The sequence below is a fragment of the Sinocyclocheilus anshuiensis genome, unplaced genomic scaffold (assembly GCF_001515605.1).
Source record: "Sinocyclocheilus anshuiensis isolate Anshui unplaced genomic scaffold, SAMN03320099.WGS_v1.1 scaffold655, whole genome shotgun sequence".
Taxonomy (NCBI): domain Eukaryota; kingdom Metazoa; phylum Chordata; class Actinopteri; order Cypriniformes; family Cyprinidae; genus Sinocyclocheilus; species Sinocyclocheilus anshuiensis.
This window is the reverse complement of record NW_015548221.1, coordinates 117,579-139,139: the sequence shown is the minus strand read 5'-3', so window position 1 is coordinate 139,139 and position 21,561 is coordinate 117,579. Positions and strand designations below refer to the sequence as shown.

Here is a 21,561-nt window from a genome sequence, read left to right as displayed (position 1 = left end):
TATATATATGTATAAAGATTAAACTACGAATAATTCAAATTATTGTTGCAGCATATAAAGTGATTCCAAAAATCTGAACAAGGAAAATGCTTCTAATTAGCTCTTTTCCCAGTTCAACTCAAATTTATATAAAACCTGATGATCACGTTCATGACCCAAGGAGACTATTGAGCTTCAAAGAAAAATAATCTGTACAAAAGGTCACATGATCAGTGTCCCAATTTTGCATAATTGATTAGTGGCCTACAAATGATACAGAATCTTCAATCATTTTGACATCATAACATTTATTTTTTTAATTCCAGTTACTTTTTACATTATTTACACTGAGTCTCAGATATGTGGATCCCACTGCATGTATTTGTGAATGAATAACAGACACAAACCTCAGGTAGGCATGACCTAATGACCTGCAGAACTCCTCCAGGGCCTCTGCCTTCTGTCCGCTCATGTTGGATCCATATCCAGGCAGGAACACGACACCAGGACTCTTTCCCTTCACTCTCCGATAGGCCAGTTTTGGATGATCTGGCCGTAATATGTACTGTATTGTAGATTTCTGTCGAACTCCTGCAAATAAACAACAGTATGTCAACAGGGCTTTAGAGTTTATTTTTCTGCATTTCTTACCCTAGTATTCAAAAGATAGTGGTATGATTTTTTTTACTTATTTTATTAAAAAAAATACCAGTAACAACAGATTTTTATCATTTTAAAATAAAAGTTTTCTACTTTAATATATATTAAAGTGTAATTTATTCCTGTGATGGCAAAGCTGAATTTTCAGCAGCCATTACTCCTGTCTTCAGTGTCACATGATCCTTCAGAAATCATTCTAATATGCGAATTTGCTGCCCTCTCTCTTGGTGATTTTAATGCGTATGAATAAAAGGTGGTCTTCGAAAAATGACCAAAGTTCTTAACGTGTGTCAACTCGTTTCCTAACAAACATGAGATGAATGACATAAGCATGACTTGAAGGAGCATACTTTTACTGTTTAAAAGAGCAACTTTTATTACTCTTTCCAGTTTTTAGAGATAATGTGTAGTGTTATGCAGTGAATCCCACTCCCCTAAGGCGTCTTCATGCCACATCCCCTTCATTAGCCTAGCTTTTAACAAGCGGAGCTTCCTTGTTTGTCATCTAAATGCAGCTTATTATAAGTATACTTGTACTGACCCTCGAGGATCTTCGACCTGACAGTGCTGACAGCGCCATTGCCCGAGTTCTGCGAAAGTCCTCTCCAACAATGCCTTAACGCCGCCGCTGCCATGCTGTCTCACCACCCACCGCTGAAATAACGTGAGTACACGGGTTGCCATGTTTAAAATCGCATTGAAAGCCCCCATCGCGCGGCTCTGCCGTGTTGCCAAATTCACTACAAATTACCAATTCTAAAAGATCCCCCTTCAGTTTTTTTTTTTGCATCAACGTTGCATAACCCTGAGCTCTACTACTATGATTTTAAAGATTATGATAGTTTGAGCAACTACAAAATCTGTTAGATCAGAATTGCCTCTCGGACTGAAAGAATAAGGACAGTGCATCTCTATCTGATTTCTGACCAAATTTATTGTACAACTACAATATTATGAGCAGATGGAAAAAGAAAGGAAAAAATGTAATATAGACAAAGAATTGTGTGAATGGTTGTTTTAGTGTCACACATTGTAGTCACAGTGTTTTCCACATTTATATCTCACATTTTAAACATGTCATAGAAAGTGCTTTAGAAAATGTATAAACTTATCAATTAAATTACTGATTACTAAATGTATCAAATGCATGCATGTGACAGCTGTAGACATTTTGAAAATCAAACCAGAATCCACATATAAACACTCATGTAATTGTAGTGATGGATGTCGGTGAGGCTTTATCAGGTAAACAGTATTTCATCCTATCAGGACATCCTAGAATGCTCAACAGTGGTTCCTCATTGTCCCATCAAAGTGCCTCTTTCCATCCAGGTACAGCATAGACTCTGAAGATGATACAATTATTTGAGTTACAAATAATATTTTAAATAGAAAAAAAAAAAATATGTGTACGTATTCTGCTTAAAATATATTTGACTGTATTACATAAAAACATAATTACAAATAATTATGAATATATTATTAACTTATTTATAATAATATATGCATTTATAAAAATAAAATATTTTTCACCTCCATAGCTCTGTGGGACAACAGCTGGGACATCCTTTTCAAGATGGAAAGTGAAGTGAAACACATTGGTGGTGTTGTGCTGCCGGGTCAAAGGATCAAGCACCTCTGAATGAACCCTGACCTGGACGTACATTCCTTCTGTGTAACAAACCTGATTAAGATATCACAGTTTTGTTAGTGTGAATAATATTCAAATAAGCTGAAACAGCAAAAGTTACTAACCTGAGAAGACAGCAGGAGCAAAGAACCAATTTCTACTGGCTTACGAAATAAGATATCATCCACAGCCACCACAGTTGGTCTGCAGCCACTGAAAGATACAAACACAACCATGTTAACAATGAACAACATTTTCACACAAAATATTCAACATGTGAGGGAAAGCAGTTCTTTTTCCTCTTACGCAAATGCACAGGCATTGGCACGACCAAGTTCATAGGCCTTTCTCATCAGAAAACCACCGAATATCCGGTTGAAGATATTTCTTTCCTGTATAAAGACCAAATTATATTCACATATATGAACACAATATTTAAACACATACATACATAGCCATACATATATATACATATACATACACACATACATATATATACATATGCATATATACACATATATACACATATACATATATATATATATTCTATTGTTTTCTATTCTATCTACTTGTTTTTCTTTGTTGTGTGTATGTGTGTGTATAATATATATGTGTATGTTAAAAGCATCTGCTAAATGACTAAATAAATAAAATAAATAAATAAATATACATATATATACATCCCAGTAGATCAGCAGTTTTTTAAATACTCAGACCAGACCGTCTCACACAGTGTATATATATATATATATATATAAAACATTTATTTTTCCCTTACCTCTGGGTGGCAAATTTCTAGCCCTTTGAGTTTGGCGTCTTCCATCCACACCGAATTTGGTGGTAGAATACGACCACGAAAACTCACAAGTCTACAGAAAAGGAAAAAATATTTTTTAATTAATACCCATACCAAAAATAAAGGCACAGATTTATAGCTGTGTTTTGATGATAAATCTGACCGTGTGTCTAGAGTGTTGAGGAACAGGTTGTGAATGAGAGTCCTCTCCTCAGCTGTAGGAGCCACTTTCAGAAGAGATGCTGTGCTCAGCTCCACACGCTTCGTCTTGTTAACTGATCAATATAAATTTGGCAATAAAAGCTTTTTTTTTTTTGAAATGAAACAAACAAAAAATGAAGGTAATGTACCCTTTGCATAAATCTTCTTGATTTAATAATTTGCATCTATGCTTAACAAAATGATCCAATCTGCAAACTTGAACATATTTTTTAATATTTTTAATCTACTGAAGGCTTCTGGGTTAGAGAGGCCATTTTAATTGTTGAAAGACAAAAATAAAAGGCACTCACCTTCACTCTGATGAAAAATGGCCTCTTCCTCCAGACCCTCAGGTTTGAGTGGGTTTACAAAAGCTGCCCTAAGAATATATGCATTAACTCACAGACACAGCAAATCAATTTTAGACATACTGATCACATCAGAGAGCTGTGATACCTTTTATTTTCAGGATCTCGAGCCACCATGACAAACGTGGCATCTAATACATCTGTGTACGCACCATCTTGGTACTGAGAAAACAGTTCAGTTTAGTTTAATGATACTCTGATAATACTATACAGCATACAGAGAATACATTACTAAAAACTGGAAAACAACACCTGAGACATGTGCATTGTAGCTTCTATTGAGGTTTTGCCAACCCATGTCACGTGACCTGTGCACTTGATGTCACAGTCTGGGTAGATGATGTTTTGTCTCATGTCTGAGACACAATAACAATAGCATATAAATGAATAATTAACAGTAAAGTATAAATACATATATAATATCTTAAAAATTTGAGTGGAAATAAAATATTAATTAATTAGCCTTTGAATAATCTTTGTGAATTAGCAGCAATACCGATTTTGTCCACTAGGGCGGTGACAATAGACAGTGGAGATCTTTGCAGCTCCTCATTCCATGTGTGAGAGTAACAGATGAGCACTAAAGAGACAAGAATGAGACAGCTTGATACTCTGTGTTTATGTGACCACTCTCAACAGTTATAACGGCATACATTAACTGTAGTAGGGCTGGGCAAAATAAAATAAATATGAATTAAATATTATTAAAATATTATTAAATATTAATTAAAAAATGAATAAATCAACATTTTTCAAAAATTTGACTCTCTCTCTTTCTCTCTATATACATATATATATTATTTTTTTTAAAAGATGTTTTTTTGTTTAGACTCCCTTGAACAATACATGATCTTTATGAACAGCTATAGTTACAAAGTACATAGAAATTGTTTAGTGCAAAGTTAGCACTATTTAAAAAAAGGTTGTTAAAGGAACACTCCACTCTTTTTGAAAATAGGCTCATTTTCCAACTCCCCTAGAGTTAAACAGTTGAGTTTGATCGTTTTCGAATCCATTCAGCCGATCTCCGGGTCTAGCGGTAGCACTTTTAGCTGTAGCTTAGCATAGATCATTGAATCTGATTAGACCGTTAGCATCTTGCTCAAAAAAGACCAGAGTTTCTATATTTTTCCTATTTAAAACTTGACTCTTCTGTAGTTACATCGTGTACTAAGATCGATGGAAAATGAAAAGTTGCGATTTTCTAGGCCGATATGGCTAGGAACTATACTCTCATTCCGGCGTAATAATCAAGGAACTTTGCTGCCGTACCATGGGTGCAGCAAGCGCAATGATATTACGCAGCGCCTGAAAATAGTCCCCAGCTAGGTACCTTCCAACGTGACCGGCACTAAGTTTGTGTAGTTGGTTATGTTGACGGAAGTTAGCCTATTTTCAGGCGCTGCGTAATATCATTGCGCCTGCTGCACCCATGGTACGGCAGCAAAGTTCCTTAATTAAACGGTAAAACTCAACTGTTTAACTCTAGGGGAGTTGGAAAATGAGCCTATTTTCAAAAATAGTGGAGTGTTCCCTTAAATTAACACAAAGGCAACATTTAAAACATGTACTTAAAGGTGCCAATATAAAAATGACACAAAAAAGTGCAATCTTCAAACAAAATGTTTTGATTGTTGCAACAACAAAGTGAGTTGTGGGGCATAGGACAAGTCTATTAGCTTGCATTTACACTCCAAAACAAAGCACAGATCTATTTTGACATACAGTATCAGATTTTTTTGTCCTGTCATCAAATGTTATATCGCCAACAAAGATATCATGATAATATCAATAATATTTGATGTACCATCCAGCCTAACTATATTACTTATATTATCTATATTATTTAAATCTATATTACCCCCTAAACAGTCCAAGTCCTCCAAAATCCGACCAAACCTGTGAAGAAAACAGAAAAATAAAAAACAGAATGAAACAGTTTTTTTCCCCATTAACAATACAATACAAGCTAACAGCGATTACTAACCAAGCTGCATGTGCAGAATAATGGTTTAGCACCTGACGCTGTTGTGGGAGTTAAGATATTTCTCTCTCAAGGCAGGCTGGGAACCCAGAGGAAGATGCGCCTCTATCATACTGTCCTTCATTCTTTTTGCAGGCAGTTGATCCTGACTCTGAGCAAGATACTGGCTTAGTGATGCACGCTCGACCAGCACTTGCTGATGATCTCTGTATATTATGGAGAAAATACATCATAAAATGTACATTTCAGAGACTTCCAATTGATCTGCATAATGTTTAATGATTGTAATATGCCACATCAGGAACATACTGCCAGTTGGTAGATGCACCGACTATTTCTCTCAGCCTGTTGCGAACTGTGAAGAAAAAAAAAAAGACCAAAATTTTAATAGGAGACATCACACATTCAAGTGGTTAGCCTGTCAGTTTTGGTATTAGAAACACAGAGTTAAAGCTTTACACTAAAGAGTATGACAATGCAAGGTCAACTTATGGCAACTTCATTACTAAAAAACCTGTTTTGTTGGTCAAAACAGCTCTTAAGAAAATAAAGCTGAAGGGGGAAAAATGCGGATAATGGACACACATGGCAAAACAGGAAGCAAAAGGCAAGAATCAAAACAGGACTGCTTCAGCAGGTTGCTAATTAAAGGCAAGGTATAAGGTCTTGAAAGAGAAAGGCATTTCAAAAATTAAAAACATCAGATGTACTAAAGGCTACATGCATATATTTTTAAATAATGCTTTATATAACTTTAAATAATATGTGAGCAGACACATGCAGACAGAAAGTCTGCATGTGAAATAACTTTCAAATAACTTTCAAGAGCTCAATATGCATTCAGAATTAATAATAATAATAAAAAAATAATAGGCAGGGAAAATCACTTTTCTTCCAGTTTACCATTGCTTGCAAGTAAAAAATGAGAGAGACTGAAACTTTGAACTGCTTCGAACAAATCGCTTGAGAATCGCTGGAAAATGAGGTGATATTAAATGCATATTTTGAGAAAACGAAAGCGTTTTTTGACCTTGCATGCATATAATCCTATTGTAGGAGACTCCCAAAACAATATTAGGAACCGTAAAAATGGCATAATAGGGGCACATTAATGACTAAATAGGTTTAAAATTGCCACAATCAAGCTGCAAAACCATTTCACTAAATGCTCCTCTCCCACTGTAAGTTTACAATTGTGAAAAAAATCATATTTTAGATTTATATAAAATGCAGTGAACAATAAAATATATTGTGAATATAAAATGAACGGAACTAAAAAAAAATAATAGTCGAATCCACACATACACTCTCATGTAACTACAGCGGTGACCATCATCGCAGCTTTGGCAGGAATCTCATCCTAAAGTTTCATCCCAGATGCTCAACCTTGGCTCCTCATGGTCTCATCAAAGTGCCTCTTTCCATCCAGGTAAAGCATAGACTCTGCAAATTACAACAATATTAAATTACAAGTAATACCATTAAAATATAATGTAACAATATTTGTAAAAAGCTGTATTCTGACCTCCATAGCTCTGTGGAACAATAGCTGGGATATCCTTCTCAACACGAAAAGTAAAGTGAAACACATTTGTGGTGCTGTGTTGCCGGGTCAATGGGTCAAGCACCTCTGTGTGAACCCTGACCTGGATGTGCATCCCTTCAGTGTAACAAACCTGACAGAACAGTATTATCATCGATCTTATTCTGAAGGACAAAAATGGCTACAAATGAGTGCATTTGATATTTAACAATTTAGAACCTGTGAGGACAGCAATAGCAAAGAGCCAATTTCTACTGGCTTTCGAAATACAATGTCATCTACAGCCACCAGCGTTGGTCTGCATCCACTGAAAGATACAAATATAGCCATGTGATGAAATGAAATACTTCTTTACAGGTAATATTCAATAGTCAACAAAGGGGAATCTCTTACGCAAATGCACAAGCATTCGCCCAACCAAGTTCATAGGCCTTTCTCATCAAAAATCCACCAAATATCCGGTTGAAGATATTTCTTTCCTGTATAATACAAAGAATAAAGAAAGTCCAGGCAAGTACATAAAAAAACATCAAGCAAATGTACTAATTGACATTGTCAGTTTCATCGATTAGGCCTAAGTATTGCAAAAAAATACTTACTTGTGGATGGCAAATCTCAAGCCCTTTCATTTTGGCATCTTCCATCCACACGGAGTTGGGTGGTAAAATACGACTCCGAAAGCTGACAGTTCTATTGGGAGAAGGTAAATATTGCTAAAAAAAAAAATGGGCACAGATTTATAGCTGTGTTTTGATGATAAATCTGACCGTGTGTCTAGAGTGTTGAGGAACAGGTTGTGAATGAGAGTCCTCCCCTCATCGGTAGGAGCCACTTTCAGAAGAGATGCTGTGCTCAGCTCCACACGCCTCGTCTTGTTAACTGATCAATATAGAGAGCATCAGTCTTGCTCTAAATATTTCAAATTGAAGTCGCAATTGTGATTACAAGCAAACAAAAGTGCTACTCACTCTCTCCTTGCTGAAAAATTGCATCTTCCTCTGGACTCTCTAGTTTTAGTGGGTTTATAAAAGCTGCCCTGGTAAACCGTACATAACCCATGCATTAATTTACAGACACAATACCGCAATCATAAATATGTTTATCATACCAACATGTTTAATGTTACCTTTTGTTTTCAGGATCTCGAGCCACCATTACAAAAGTGGCATCTAATACATCAGTGTACGCCCCATCATGATACTGTGAAAATGGTTCATTTAGTTCAATGCCACTTTTATGTGCAACATTTAATACGTTTTATTAACAGACTTTAGGAATACCTGAGACATGTGCATTTTAGCTTCTATTGAGGTTTTGCCAACCCACGTCACATGACCTGTGAACTTGATGTCACAGTCAGGGTAGATGATGTTTTTTCTCATGTCTGTGAAACAATAAAACAGAATTTAATGAATTAATTTAACAACAACAAAAAATGACTACTACTTCAAGAAGCAATACCGATTTTGTCCACTAGGGCGGTGACAATAGACAGTGGAGATCTTTTCAGCTCCTTATTCCATGTGTGAGAGTAACAGATGAGCACTAAAGAGACAAGAATGAGACGGTATGTGATAAGAAAGAGCGAGTTATGATCAGACAATACTGCTGTGATTACCTACATTTTTTTAAAACATAAAGGTTCTTTATTGGCATCTATGATCAAATGAAGAACCTTTAACATCCATGAAACCCTTCCAGTGCACAAAAGGTTCTTAATCATTGAAAAAGGTTCTTTAGATTATTAAAATGTTCATCACACTAAGAAAAAAAGGTTATTTTAAGAAAAGTTCCGTGAAGAACATAAAATGGTTCTTCTACCTATATTTTTAAGATGTATTTATTACCTGCTAAACTGTCCAAGTCCTCCAAAATCCTTCCAAACCTGTTGAGAAAAAGGTATTTAAGCAAAAGAAATGTACTCAGATCAGAATGAATATTCAAAAATGGCTGGTTGTGAAGTTTGATATATTCTGAATGCCACAAATTTTATAACAAGACACAGACAGGCAACCAGGAAATAATGCAGCAGGTGAGAATTGGTGGTCTTTTAGCACCTGACACTGTTGTGATAGTTGAGGTATTTCTCTCTCAAGGCAGGCTGGGTACACAGAGGAAGATGCGCCTCAATTGCACTGTCCTTCATTGTCTTTGCAGGAAGTTCATCTTGACTCTGTGCGAGATACTGGCTTAGTGATGCACGCTCAGCTAATGCTTGCTGATGATCTCTGTACAACAAAATAGAGAAAACACAACATTTTATGCAAAGTAGTGACATAAGGACTATCATTGTGCAAAATGAATAACATATATATGTAAATACAGTAACATACTTCCAGTTGGTGGATGCTCCGACTATCTCCCTCAGCCTGTTGCGAACTGGGAAAATAAGGAGGAACAAAACGGAGCTTGAAAGATGTACTGAGATATCACATACTGTATGTACTAAAGAGTAGTGTTGGAAAGGAAAGTGTAGCAGCATCTGTATCATCCCATAATATAATATGGAGACACAGACAAAACTAGTCAGCAGAAACAATGCATTAGAAAGTAACCAAGACGAGTCTGCATGAACAGGCTGCTCACAGGGTGAAGGTGTTTGAAGAAAAAAAAAACACTAGCTGTCAAAGTACAAAGAACTACATGCACATGTACCATTAGATAACAGCAGGACAGTATTTATTAAGCCACATGCGGAAAGAGACTGTCTGAGAATATCAAAGAGAGTAAATGGTCTTTCATTTTACCATTGCTCACAAGTAAAAATGTGTTTCCTGTGGGGACATAAAAACGAGTCAGGACTGGGAACACACACTGATGTAATGAGGTAAATTATTATAATGATTACAGTGTGCATATATAATAATAATTAGGCAATAATTTCACGTGAATGACTACATTATTTATTTTGCACCAAGAGCTAGCCAGAGATTACAAATTAAATTTCTGTCAGTGATGCACTGATATACTGTGTATATATATATATATATATATACACACACACTAAAATGTACAACAAAAGCATATGTGGGCAGAGTGAATACAGGATACAGGTAAAGTGGGACCTTTTATGGTCACTTTAGTAATATATTTAAGAATAAACACATACTACATTAAGTCCCATTTTACCTGCAATTTTTTTTAAATAATTACCCTCAGCCATATCTGGTGCTTTCCCTTGTCGGCACATCTGACCCGTGGAAAACCCTCTGCACATTAGGGACGACGCAGACTTCAGGACCCTTTACAGAAAGCAAAAACATGGGAGGAGAGAGACTTGAAAACATTAATACACAAAACTGCTAATGGTAAAATCCCAAAAGTATTAAACCTTTAACTAAAGAAACTATATAAAAAAAAAAAAAAAAGGTCCCATTGAGAGACCAGGCTGGTCTGGAATCCTTCATGCATGACTCACAAATAATGTGTTTACACTAAACGCGTGACGCAAGATAGCATTTTAAAACTCACCGCGGAGAAAACATCTTCCTTGTTCTTGGCTCACCACTTTATTGTATAACAACAATGATTTCGTGAGACATTCAACAGCTCACTTCTTGCATAAATGACTGCTTTCTTAACTGACAGTGATCCTCACTTCCTGGAACGTAGGCGCGGCTAATCTACCGTACTAACCGTTTTAAAAGCGCATAAAAAAAAAGATGTTTTCCTCACTAACCGGCCAACTTCTACCGTAATTGCGACCGTCATGTTTTGAAAGTTTTCAATGTTGTCAGTGAGACATAAAAATGCTAAAATGTTGTCTTTATACAACATTTGACATGAATTTACACATATTCTACATTACTCAAGAGGAAATGTCCTTCAAACGAACAAAATTTCAGTTGAAAATACATACATTCCTACAGTGTTTTGATCCCACTGATATATATGCACCAGCATAACGGTGTGTCGTAACGTAGCTCAAATGGACAACTGCTATTGGTCCGCGATCGGAAAAAACGTTCTTATGGTAACCAAACCCCTCCCCCACCGGCAAATATATATGCCCGAGTTGACAAACAAAGGACATTTACTAAAGCCAGGTGAACACAGCCGGGTCAGCTGCTGCATGCGAGTCCCATCCAGGAGAAGCCCAAACTTGACAGCGGAGGGTAATATTCTGGGAAGCGAATGAAGAAACACCTTTTGCTTCTCTTCACATATAGAGGACTAGTGAGAAAAGGGAAAAAGAGTAAAAGAAGAAAATGGCCAATTTTAATTTGCGTAAAGCGGAACCCAAAGACGTGCCTGACATATTGCGACTCATAAAGGTAGATTTCACACTGGTTTAATTACATGCGTATATTTGAAGTGCATTATTATTTAGGATAGCAAAATATGATGTCGAAACTTTTTTTTAAAGGTTTATAAATATGCCTTAAAATGCGTTTATTGGTGTGCTGTTCCATGTTATTATATTAAAAGTTAATGTCACACCTATTATGATCTTTATATTTATGTTAAATTGTTTCAAAAAGTTTCATGACATAGATGGAGTATGCAAATATGACCCTGTATGAAAACAAGCCCTAGGCCCACCGCCTACAGAACTTGACGTTCTAACAAGTTCAAGTTCAAACCGCATCTTTTCTTTCCACCTTCTACAGGAACTCGCTAAGTATGAAGAAATGGAAGACCAAGTTGTATTAACTGAGAAAGGTGAGATCACATTATTTATCAAATGTTACATTTGCTCAGTAGTTGGCCAGGAGTGACAACAAATGTTCCGTGTTTAGATCTGCTCGAAGACGGATTTGGAAACCAACCATTTTACCACTGTGTGGTCGCAGACGTGCCAGCCGAGCATCAGAAAGTCGAGGGTAAATATCAAGACAAAGATGATCTTTAGTGAACTTCAACATGTTGAATAGCGGAATAGACCGTTTATAGGTAGACCAATAGAAACAAAATGTGTTGTTGAACGTTTTATCATACGTTTATTATTATTTTTAATATTCTTTCATGCACAAGCATGTAATGCAATTATGTAAGACACCAGTGTTCACTTACAGGTTATTCTGTGATTGGATTTGCCATGTACTACTTCACCTATGACCCTTGGATTGGCAAATTGCTGTACCTTGAAGATTTTTATGTAATGAAAGAGTACAGAGGTAAGGGTGTGTTATTAAGTTGTCTTTTATGACACTAGGTGCATCCTAAATTCCCTTGACCATTTCATGCTTCACAGGTTTTGGAATTGGGTCTGAAATCTTGAAAACCCTCAGTGATGTAAGTCATCCTGTTTACATTTGTTGCACATACAGTTTGCATCATTAAAGACAAAAATGGTTACACAACTGTGTAATTGCTGACACAAAATTATAATTATAAGCAATTTCAAACTCATAATAGACCACAGAAATGTGTTTTATGTCATCTTTAAATGATTTTATGCATTACGTCTAAACGTTGTTTCCACCTGCAGACAGCAGTGAAGAATCGGTGCAGCAGCATGCATTTCATCGTGGCTGAGTCCAACAAGGCATCCATCGACTTTTACAAGCGACGCGGGGCTTCCGACCTCTCACTGCAGGAGGGATGGCGACTTTTCAGGATCGATAAGGAGAATCTCCTGAAAATGTCTGCCGAAGAGTGAGCTGGCCCGATGTTCCAGTGTTCAAAGAGGAACTAGAGATGGCTCACAGCCATTTCTCAGTTTAAATAATACTTTAATGCTTACAAAAAATACTTTTAAATACTCTGTGGGTATTCATCATATTAATACACAGCAATTTACTCTGAGATGAAGTTACAGTAGTGTTTGTATTCATCCTTCTATTTCAATCATATTCTGTAGTTAGTATGTCAGATCAGCTTATCAATAGTCTTTTATTTGTGTCCAATTTAATGCATTAAAAGTATAAAAAAGGAAAAGAAAAAGTGATGTCTTGTAATTAATTATTTGCGTAAGTTAACACCTTCAAGTTTTCCTCCTAGTCACAGTGGTAAAATGGTGAAAACAATAAAAAAAACAGACTACTATCTGCTCTGTAGAGTGAATGAACACAGAATGGATGGTATAACTCTCCTGGAGAATACTGTACTTTGCAGAATATCCAAATTATGTCCAGATTAGGTTCATGTTGCATGGTGCACTCTTTTCAATGTGGTTTGTGAAATCATAAGTTTGTGAAGATTATAAAAACTTATGCAAGTTTGAAATTTGATCTTTGTATAGTGGCACGGGAAGGTTCTAGAGAATGCAACGACAACACTGGTGTAGAAAATTTTGGAAATACAATAGGAACCATCAGTAAGACCTAAAAGTCACTGAGTTGTTGAAAAATGTCTGGAAATTTCACAGTGCAAGTCAGGTGTGTAGCTCTTTTTTCAGGTTGGTCCAAATGGTTACTGCTGCAGTGTACATTTATGTACAAAAGTAAATGTATATAGTGCACAGAAAACACAGTCAAATATACAGTTCCAGTAAACACGACCAACACAATAATATAGCAAATACCACTAAACTGATCAGTGCATTGATAAGAGAACCAGGTGCAAAGCAGGAACTCCTCGTAAAATGTACTGCTTTGTCTCAACTTGATTTCTGGCTGGCTGTTTTCTGTGTTTTTTCAACCTGGAAAGAAAAAGGTCACAGAGAAGCAAGAGTGTTTATTTGACAAATTCTAGAATGATCTTAATGTTAAATATATGTGCCATCAAAATCATCGCACAATCTTGACTTTGGACTCCTTACATTATTAAGCACAACACAACTGTTTTCAACATTGATCTTAATAAGAAATTTTTCTGAAGGATCGCGTGCCACTGAAGACTGGAGTTGTGGCTCTTGAAAATTCAGATTTGCCATCACATTAATCAATTAAAATTTTGAATATATTAAAATATAAAAGTTATTTTAAATGATTTCATAATATTACTGTTTTACTGAATTTTAATGAGATGAACGCAGCTTAAGATCATACCGATCACAAACTTTTGAACAGTAGTCTATGTTTCAGTTTCATTTAAGACATTTGGATGAATCTGCTCAAGACATTAGCACTGTATGAACTCTGTCTTCAAAAAGAAGACAAAACTAGTACAACACTGTGCCAAGTATCAGATTTCTCCTCACTTTGTCCTTGGATGATGATTTCCCTCTCAGCAGCTCCTCCAAAACAACTCGCCCTTCTGAACCCCATGAAAAGATGTAGTGTTTTGTGGTCTATTTAAAAAAAAATGTAATGTTGAAAAAACAGTCAATTCATATTACCCATAATCAGTGGACTAATGTCTGATTTTTGAATTTTGTAAAATCTGTGTGAAACAGTAAAACATGCTTATTAGTCTTCATATAATTTTCAGTGCTTTTCCTGTGAGGCAGGGAGTAGTCTATTATTCACTTTATTTGACTGAGTTTATCCATGGAAAAATTCTCAAAATATCCCTCCACTTTCTAGTTTAGCACTTATGGACGGCCAGACAGGAAAAAAGAGGAAGGAACACTGACTATCTGAACATACAATTCACAGACTGCATTTCCTCCAGACAAGGGCTGTTAATATCCCAGGAGGACACAAGTACAGTAGTTGATATTACATTATTCAAAACCTCAGTTACTGCAGTCTGTACTGGACGGCCTGCTGAGAAACAACAACAGACTCTGTCCATCTAAACAGAAAGAACTGTTAACTTGCCCTGGCAACAGAGGCGGCATGCTGTGGGTAGAACATGGAAGTGCTCAGAACCATCAGCCCAGTGGGGAACATCAGCCTCTTGATTCTGCTGCCTGTCGGGACAAAACACAACAGAGAGAACAAAAGCAGTTCTTAATAATAACACAAACCAAATGTTAAAGGTCAAAGACCTTATGATCAAAATTGAATCAATAATAATGGAGTAAGAATCATACCTTTTGCTAAATAAAGTCCAAGAATTCCAGAGAATCCTATAACACCCACACTGGGGAAAAACTCAGATGGAGGGTCGTTCAAAAACACATACATGTCTGAAAAAAAAAAAAATGCAATGCTGTTTCGTATAACCATGGAAATGTTTATAGAAAAACTGCAAATGAAAATAAATAAACAATAGAGAAGTAGATTATGAAAAAAGATTAAAATACATAAAAAATAAATTTAAAAAAACGTATGTAAATAAATGAATACAATAATTAATAAAAACAGATTAAAAATTATCATAAAACAAAACATCTAAGTAAACATAAAAAACATAACACTACAGTATAATGCTGACTATAAAAACTTATAAACTTAATTAAATTATTCATTCATATTTATTCCTGACATTATAAATTGGGTCTTTATACATAAAAAAAATCTATAGCTGCATTCAAATTTAATAATAGGAGTCCTTCTCATGAGTCTGATCATATTTGGGGGTCTGTGGCATCAAATATCGAAAACCCCTGGTATTGATGAGTATGTGTTTGTGTCCATACCTTTTACAATACTTTGAGTGGTATTCACACCAGGCTCAACTGTCTTGTAGTAAGACTATGATTGAAAGAGAGAAACATTAAGGCATGGGAGACATTACCGATTAATTCAGTACCACAGTCATAAATTATGAGCATAATTGTGAAGTTGCTAGAAATGAACAACATAACTTGCCTGTACTTTCTCCATGGCAAACTGTGTCTTTTCCCGCAGGTGGACAAGAATCATAAATAAATCATGAAAACTTTAAACCAAACATTATGATAATGCATAATTTATAAAATATGGAGAAGATATGCATGTATTACGTATATCATCTTATGTGTCTGTGTTTAGTACACTGTATTAACTAAATTCTGCATCTTTAAAACTCAAGCTTTCTTATTGAATCACTTCACTATGCACTGTCAGTACAACAGCATACCTGACACCATGAAATATAAGGCTCCACTGTCTTCCTCAGAGATGCTGCAGCCTGCTCAACATGACCGACCTCGGGCTCCTTGTACCTCAGCTGGGGCTCAGGTGTGTCAGAGTGAAAGCTGAAAAATATAGGGGTGTTGTAAAAGCCCTTCAACATCATGTCAATGACCTCCTCATTCTAGCCCACACCATCCCAAAACACACTGCACAGGAAGTACCTCATCCGTCATCAGGGTGGTGTTGTTTTCTTTGGCCTCCTTGCTGCAAAAACAGTGCCAGACATCAGGCCAAGGGCTCCGGGCACTGCCACCTCAACAAGGAAGGGCAGAGAAAACGAACATAAAACAAGTCATAATAACCTTAGAAACAAAGCAAATTATGGATTCACATATTATGTACAAGTACTGGAAAACTGAAATTTAAGGAAGAAAAACAAACAGCAAGGCATACGAGTTGTACTAAAACATCAGTTTCACATGATTCAAGATGAGGCACACTCTCAGAAGAGAATGTTCTAGAATTCCGGACATAATATAATTCACGAGAAATATATTATAGAATCATGCGGCAAAATAAAAACTATTTAAGAAATGTATACATTTAGTTTAAATATAAAAATACAAAAACACTATCAGGTCAATAAGCTCCAGTTAGCTTAGCTAACGTTACATCACTGCTGCCCCTCTATGCGCCGAGATGTAGCGCATCCTCAAAATAAACGCTTTACTGAAAAATCTCAGCTTTCTTATTATGCATAATTATCTAATTTAGTTACACACAAAAATACAACCGTACTTGCAAAATTCGAATTAATGTAATGAAATAAAATATACATATATTTTTTTTACCTTGGCTATTTTCCCAAGATATGACATATTTTTCTCTGCTACGGCAACTCTGTGAGGACAAACTTCTCAGCGACGTATAAATATTTCGAAACGTTTTTGTAAAGAATAATATAAATAAACAATGTCACATTCTCTTAGTTGTTGTTCTAAGCATCATTATCTGGTCCGTAGGCTATTAAAATGAGATGTTACTTTTTATATCTTTTGTGTCCCTCATGTGTAATAGTTTTAGTTTTACAATCAAAACATTATTAATATGAATAATGTTGTGACTGTAAAACTAAAACTATTAAACATCGTTTTCGGTCATTTAAATAAAGCTGATCTAAAATATTAGATGAAAAACTTCGAAAATCAAAAATGTTGCCTTGACAGCTAACTATAGGCTAAGTATTAAAATTCCTACAATTTTAAAATCACTATTACCAAAACTAAAGCTGAAATAAACAATTAAGGCAACATTTAAATATTTAAATTACAAAAGAACACAACAAAATTACTAAAACTAACAAAGTAGTATAAAATAAAAATAAAAGCGAATTCTAAATATTAATAAATACTAATAGGCTACTAAAATAACACTGGAACAATGCAGCTCACACCGTTTACTGGAATTATATGCATTTTCTTAACACATCAACAAAAGTTTATTAATTTTCTTTCAAAATGTTACTAATTTATTAGAAGAATTTCTTAAAGAAGACATTTTGTCTGATGGTTAAAGATAAATGTACATATGAGCACTTCAAAGAACAACTTTTAACATCTTAATCTTCTACATAGACCAATAAATGGTTACAAATAGCCTATATCCATGCCCTGAGTGATGTTATCTACAAGACTTAGAGTACAAAGTAATTTAATTCATAATTAAATATTTCCTTGTGTGTTTAATGGGGGGAAAAATCAACAGACCATCTTAAAAAGCAAAAAGAGGCCCAACAAATAACCCCTTAATATGTAACTGGTGGTGGTACAATCTCAACATCTTTTGGAGTGAGTGGAGAATGAAGAACAATTCCAAACTTTTCTCTCAACAACTCTGTGATTTCTTCATCGGAAATATCTCTTGTGGTTTGTGTAGCTTGTTGTCCTTCCACTGAGGACAAACTGGTTATAATCAGTCTGCGGCCCATGATTGTGATTCTTCCAGTGGGCAGTAAGAGTGAACAGAGAGACTTGCAGAAGAAAATCGAGCTAGCAGAGCTCTGATGGTAATCACACATGGCTCTGAACTCATCTCTTTCACGTGGCTCCAGGGTGAATTTGTACTGTTCCGTCCAACATTCTTCTCCAACCCCTGATACTTCAGTCTCAGATTTCACTTCCATGAAAATGAAGTTTCCCTGAGATCTGAGGCGATACGCTCCGTGGCTCTGGACTTGAGGACTGTCTGTCTCAAGAGAGAGAGGGAGCTGTAATCCGGATCCGAACCCTACATCACAGAGCCACCTGTGTCCATCCAGCTTCAGCATCATGATGAAGTGGTCGAACGGAGGCCCGTAAGCACCGGTGAACCGATTCCTGACCTGTGCGGAGAGAATAGTCACGTCGAAGCCCATCTGAGATAGAAGCCATGAGAAGAGCCCATTATTCTCAAAGCAGAATCCTCCGCGGCGCAGGACGACGATTTTTTCATATAAAAGTGGCAACTCAAGCCTGACCCGTTCTCCGATGTGAATAGTGAGATTCTCAAAGGGAACTGTCATTAAGTGATTCAGGTGAACGTATCGCAATGTCTCCAGCGTTGGAGGACATGGTCCCGAACAGCCGATACGTGCCAAATACTTTTGAACATCCATTGTTTTGCAAAGACCGCAGATATGTAGTTAGGCTGAGAAAACTGTAACCCACAGTTGAACACATCTACTGGGAGCAAACAGCATGCACCTTTAGACGACCTTTAAGCAAGTTTTCGCTTTGCATAGGCTGTAAACGCGGACTGTACTTTCTCGGAAGTCCAAGTCTTGTGCTGCTCATGAAAGTTTATAAGGACATTAAAATTTCTCATCAAACCTTCTTTAACTGTTTGCTATGTTTCTAGAAGACGATTAAAAGTATATTGCAAATATACGAAACAAAAAAAAAAGTTGGTTTTAAACAAATGTAGACGTAAACGGAAGAGGTCTGTTTAAGTGTTGCCAGATACCACAAGAGAAAGCAACTGAAACAACCAAAATAAGCGATTGTTTTAGAAATATTAGCTAATGAAACATTAATTAATCGAGGTTAAACCTTTGAAAATAATATATTTTCAACAGTTAGTTTTGTTTCACAAAATGTTAACATTTAATTAACGTTAACATTAATATTTTTTCATAGTCTACACCTCTCATACTTACGACTTGCTAGGCAAAAGCATCAGATTAGGGCATCATTGGATGAGGAGCCAAGCAATTGCAAACCCACATACCGTTTTTTAAAATATATAAATAATGAACCGAACCGTCCACTTTTGATTTTTAACGGGGAGAGGAAACACACACAAGCGACTTAAAATCAATGGACATGGCAACACATGCTCTAGTTAACGCCCTCTTTGCTGGCATTGGCCAATCAGATCTCGGAGCTCTTTTTGGTTTCTAGGAGATGCTTACAAACAACACGTTGCTATGAATAACACAGACATTCAAGTCGCTGCTGTTTTATAAGATGACAAAATGATATTATAGTATATATATATATAAAGTGCTAGCCTATATATAAACGTACACTATACGTTTATAATAAGCTATTTACGAAGAAGGATTTAACTACAACATTGTATTTAAAATTACCATAAAACGGTAGGTTCTTTTGTTTGTTTAAATTAATTGCTATTTAGTTAATCTACAACGTCAGCCTATGGTGTAACGTTAGCCAATTAAAGTAACACAATTGAATAAAGTAACACTTTTTCCTTATTGCATGTATTGAATGATATTCTGACTGGCTAATGTCCTTTTTGCGCTCTTTTGTGTTCACCTTCTCTTTGTCATTATCTTAAAATACAAAGTGATGCCTCCTCCTGAGACAATGTACTGCGCCCAGCAGATCAACATTCCTCCAGAACTGCCTGATATTTTAAAGCAGTTCACAAAAGCTGCAATCAAGACACAGCCACGTGATGTGCTGCAATGGGCAACTGAGTAAGTTTTGCTTTATTAAACAAGTGTACTATGATAATGCATCAGATTGGCTTTATATATAATGTATGCTTTATAAAACAATGGAAATATAATATAGTATGACAAATGGCAACAATAAAACTGCTTCTCCTCCAGCTATTTTTCAGCATTATCAAAAGATCAGGACCTACCAGTCAAAGAGAGGCTGAAAATGCCAGTGGCAACTCAGAAAACAGACACAGGACTTACACCAGGCCTTCTAAAGATCCTTCATAAACAGGTGTGATCCAATGCATTTCTTTTGTATGTTGTATACACAGTACAGCACATATATTTATGAATATTGATGAAATTTCTCTCGCCTGTAGTTTGCACCTAAAGAAATCATTACAAAAGAGGAGCTTCTTCAAAAGTGGAAAGACTTGTGTTTGCCTATTGAACAGCTTGACACAATCCTTGCTCTTGGCAACTTCAGTGAAAATATTAATTGGATGCAGTTTTCTGCTTTAGGATGCAGCGCTTTGGGTGGGGTGAGTGGCTATGAATATGTAACTGTGTACTTAACGATACATTAAAGGAACGGTTCATCCAAATTTGTTGGAAATTTAGTCATCCAAGATGTAGAAGAGTTTGTTTCTTCATCGGATGAAATCTAGAGAAATTTAGCATTACTTCACATGCTCAGCAATTGATCCGCTACAGTGAATGGGTGCCGTAAGAATGAGAGTTCAAACAGCTGATAAAAGCATTACAATAATCCACAAGTAATCTTTGGGACTCCAGTCCATCATTAAGGCATTTAAAACATAATTTCTGGACAAAATACGAGCCCATAATCCATAATTATGGAGTCATGGAATCAACGGTTTGAAATGTTAAAATTATGGATTTCTATATTTCAAACATGCAGCTTTTCATCTCACAAGACATTCAATGATGGACTTGAGCCGTGTGGATTACTTGTTATGTTTTTATCAGCTGTTCTCATTCTGACGGCACCCATTCACTGCAGAGGATCCATTATGCAAGTGATGTAATTCTAAATTGATCCAAATCTGTTCTGATGAAAAAACAAAATCGTCAAGATCTTGGATGGCCTGAGGGTGAGTAAATTTTCAGATTTTCAGTAGATTTTTAAATTCATTTTTGGGTGAACTGTTCTTTTCATGATATCGTATGCTACGGGCTTTATTTGAGATGCTGTAAATGTGATTCTACTAAAGGGCTCTAGATGGCAGTGTTGGATTTTAAATGGTTTCAAAATATTTACAAAAAACGATACAGACAATGATGTTCAGTTCATTCAAAGTTTGCTAAACAATGCCAAAAAAGTGTGTTTTTGAAAGAGTGTCTACTGTACTGTTCCCACAGACCATCACAAGTGCTTTGAAACATGCTTGTGAAATACTCACAGAGGACCCTGAGGGTGGTGCAGCCCAGATTCCTTTCGACACATTTCAGAGTCTCTACACATACTTGGCCCATCTGGATGGAGAAATTCCTAAAGAACAGATCGACAGCTTCTTGCATAGTTTAGAGGAGTATGCATGAGTACACACACACACACACACACACACACACACACACACACACACACACACACACACACACACA

General features: G+C 36.0%; 6 protein-coding genes across 16 annotated transcripts in view; 2 read left to right on the top strand and 4 right to left on the bottom strand.

The window, feature by feature from the left end:
- Nucleotides 1–1,314, bottom strand: part of LOC107654210 (mycophenolic acid acyl-glucuronide esterase, mitochondrial-like) — a 3,073-nt gene extending 1,759 nt beyond the window's left edge. Inside the window, exons 1-2 of the mRNA XM_016441188.1 lie at nucleotides 1,181–1,314; nucleotides 387–570 (exon numbers count right to left, since the gene is read on the bottom strand). Of these exons, the coding sequence (XP_016296674.1) occupies nucleotides 387–570; nucleotides 1,181–1,274 (278 nt within the window). The 5' untranslated portion in view covers nucleotides 1,275–1,314. The remainder of the gene's footprint in view (nucleotides 1–386; nucleotides 571–1,180) is intronic.
- A 237-nt stretch (nucleotides 1,315–1,551) lies between these two features.
- LOC107654207 (acyl-coenzyme A thioesterase 9, mitochondrial-like) lies at nucleotides 1,552–10,756 on the bottom strand. 5 transcript variants are annotated; one of them, XM_016441182.1, is made up of 16 exons: nucleotides 10,633–10,756; nucleotides 10,315–10,403; nucleotides 9,909–9,935; nucleotides 9,495–9,540; nucleotides 9,219–9,389; nucleotides 9,009–9,046; nucleotides 8,623–8,706; nucleotides 8,442–8,545; nucleotides 8,288–8,361; nucleotides 8,130–8,197; nucleotides 7,929–8,040; nucleotides 7,761–7,851; nucleotides 7,555–7,640; nucleotides 7,381–7,468; nucleotides 7,144–7,294; nucleotides 6,988–7,061 (listed from the first exon to the last, which is right to left on the bottom strand). In XM_016441182.1, the coding sequence occupies exons 1-16, from the start codon at nucleotides 10,644–10,646 to the stop codon at nucleotides 7,000–7,002; spliced, it is 1,305 nt and encodes a 434-aa protein (XP_016296668.1). In that variant the 5' UTR covers nucleotides 10,647–10,756; the 3' UTR covers nucleotides 6,988–6,999. The 5 variants fall into 5 exon arrangements, with proteins under 5 accessions (XP_016296669.1, XP_016296671.1, XP_016296672.1 ...); XM_016441183.1 differs by lacking the exons at nucleotides 6,988–7,061; nucleotides 7,144–7,294; nucleotides 7,381–7,468; ... (9 more) ...; nucleotides 9,495–9,540; nucleotides 9,909–9,935 and adding exons at nucleotides 1,552–1,985; nucleotides 2,173–2,323; nucleotides 2,395–2,482; ... (8 more) ...; nucleotides 5,654–5,824; nucleotides 5,928–5,973; XM_016441184.1 differs by lacking the exon at nucleotides 9,909–9,935.
- Nucleotides 10,757–11,175: 419 nt separating this feature from the next.
- On the top strand, nucleotides 11,176–12,909 carry LOC107654216 (diamine acetyltransferase 1-like). Its single transcript, XM_016441200.1, has 6 exons — nucleotides 11,176–11,435; nucleotides 11,772–11,823; nucleotides 11,901–11,984; nucleotides 12,177–12,278; nucleotides 12,356–12,396; nucleotides 12,593–12,909. Exons 1-6 carry the CDS (start codon nucleotides 11,370–11,372, stop codon nucleotides 12,761–12,763), a joined length of 516 nt encoding a protein of 171 aa, XP_016296686.1. The 5' UTR covers nucleotides 11,176–11,369; the 3' UTR covers nucleotides 12,764–12,909.
- On the bottom strand, nucleotides 12,832–19,385 carry LOC107654215 (MICOS complex subunit MIC26-like). Of its 6 annotated transcripts, none has more exons than XM_016441195.1 (9): nucleotides 19,183–19,385; nucleotides 16,211–16,302; nucleotides 15,994–16,111; nucleotides 15,744–15,776; nucleotides 15,572–15,626; nucleotides 15,023–15,118; nucleotides 14,808–14,899; nucleotides 14,246–14,335; nucleotides 12,832–13,744 (listed from the first exon to the last, which is right to left on the bottom strand). In XM_016441195.1, exons 2-9 carry the CDS (start codon nucleotides 16,213–16,215, stop codon nucleotides 13,703–13,705), a joined length of 531 nt encoding a protein of 176 aa, XP_016296681.1. In that variant the 5' UTR covers nucleotides 16,216–16,302; nucleotides 19,183–19,385; the 3' UTR covers nucleotides 12,832–13,702. The 6 variants fall into 6 exon arrangements, with proteins under 6 accessions (XP_016296681.1, XP_016296684.1, XP_016296679.1 ...); XM_016441198.1 differs by having other exon boundaries at nucleotides 16,211–16,295; XM_016441193.1 differs by lacking the exon at nucleotides 19,183–19,385 and adding an exon at nucleotides 16,841–17,056.
- On the bottom strand, nucleotides 17,562–18,979 carry LOC107654211 (arylamine N-acetyltransferase, pineal gland isozyme NAT-3-like). Its single transcript, XM_016441189.1, has one exon. The coding sequence runs from the start codon at nucleotides 18,640–18,642 to the stop codon at nucleotides 17,794–17,796; it is 849 nt and encodes a 282-aa protein (XP_016296675.1). The 5' UTR covers nucleotides 18,643–18,979; the 3' UTR covers nucleotides 17,562–17,793.
- A 171-nt stretch (nucleotides 19,386–19,556) lies between the features above and the next one.
- The window catches only part of LOC107654212 (ropporin-1-like protein), an 8,832-nt gene continuing 6,827 nt past the window's right edge, over nucleotides 19,557–21,561 (top strand). The window contains exons 1-5 of one of the 2 annotated variants that reach the window (XM_016441191.1): nucleotides 19,557–19,626; nucleotides 19,836–19,968; nucleotides 20,104–20,227; nucleotides 20,391–20,477; nucleotides 21,319–21,494. In XM_016441191.1, the coding sequence (XP_016296677.1) occupies nucleotides 19,838–19,968; nucleotides 20,104–20,227; nucleotides 20,391–20,477; nucleotides 21,319–21,494 (518 nt within the window). In that variant the 5' untranslated portion in view covers nucleotides 19,557–19,626; nucleotides 19,836–19,837. Of the gene's footprint in view, nucleotides 19,627–19,835; nucleotides 19,969–20,103; nucleotides 20,228–20,315; nucleotides 20,478–21,318; nucleotides 21,495–21,561 lie in introns of both variants that reach the window. The other variant, XM_016441190.1, reaches the window with a different exon arrangement.

Bases quoted from the DNA above. Each gene is read 5' to 3' on its own strand.
- LOC107654216 (XM_016441200.1), top strand. From the start codon at position 11,370: ATGGCCAATTTTAATTTGCGTAAAGCGGAACCCAAAGACGTGCCTGAC. The intron at 11,436-11,771 runs GTAGATTTCACA...CACCTTCTACAG, and splicing joins ACATATTGCGACTCATAAAG to GAACTCGCTAAGTATGAAGA. The intron at 11,824-11,900 runs GTGAGATCACAT...TTCCGTGTTTAG, and splicing joins AGTTGTATTAACTGAGAAAG to ATCTGCTCGAAGACGGATTT.
- LOC107654207 (XM_016441182.1), bottom strand. The intron at 8,198-8,287 runs GTAACATTAAAC...ACGGTTTACCAG, and splicing joins CGAGATCCTGAAAACAAAAG to GGCAGCTTTTATAAACCCAC. The intron at 7,641-7,760 runs GTAAGTATTTTT...TGTATTATACAG, and splicing joins TTGAGATTTGCCATCCACAA to GAAAGAAATATCTTCAACCG.
- LOC107654211 (XM_016441189.1), bottom strand. From the start codon at position 18,642: ATGGATGTTCAAAAGTATTTGGCACGTATCGGCTGTTCGGGACCATGT.
- LOC107654215 (XM_016441195.1), bottom strand. The intron at 15,119-15,571 runs GTATGGACACAA...TTTTTTTTTCAG, and splicing joins CACTCAAAGTATTGTAAAAG to ACATGTATGTGTTTTTGAAC. The intron at 14,336-14,807 runs GCAAGTTAACAG...TTTTTTAAATAG, and splicing joins ATGCCGCCTCTGTTGCCAGG to ACCACAAAACACTACATCTT.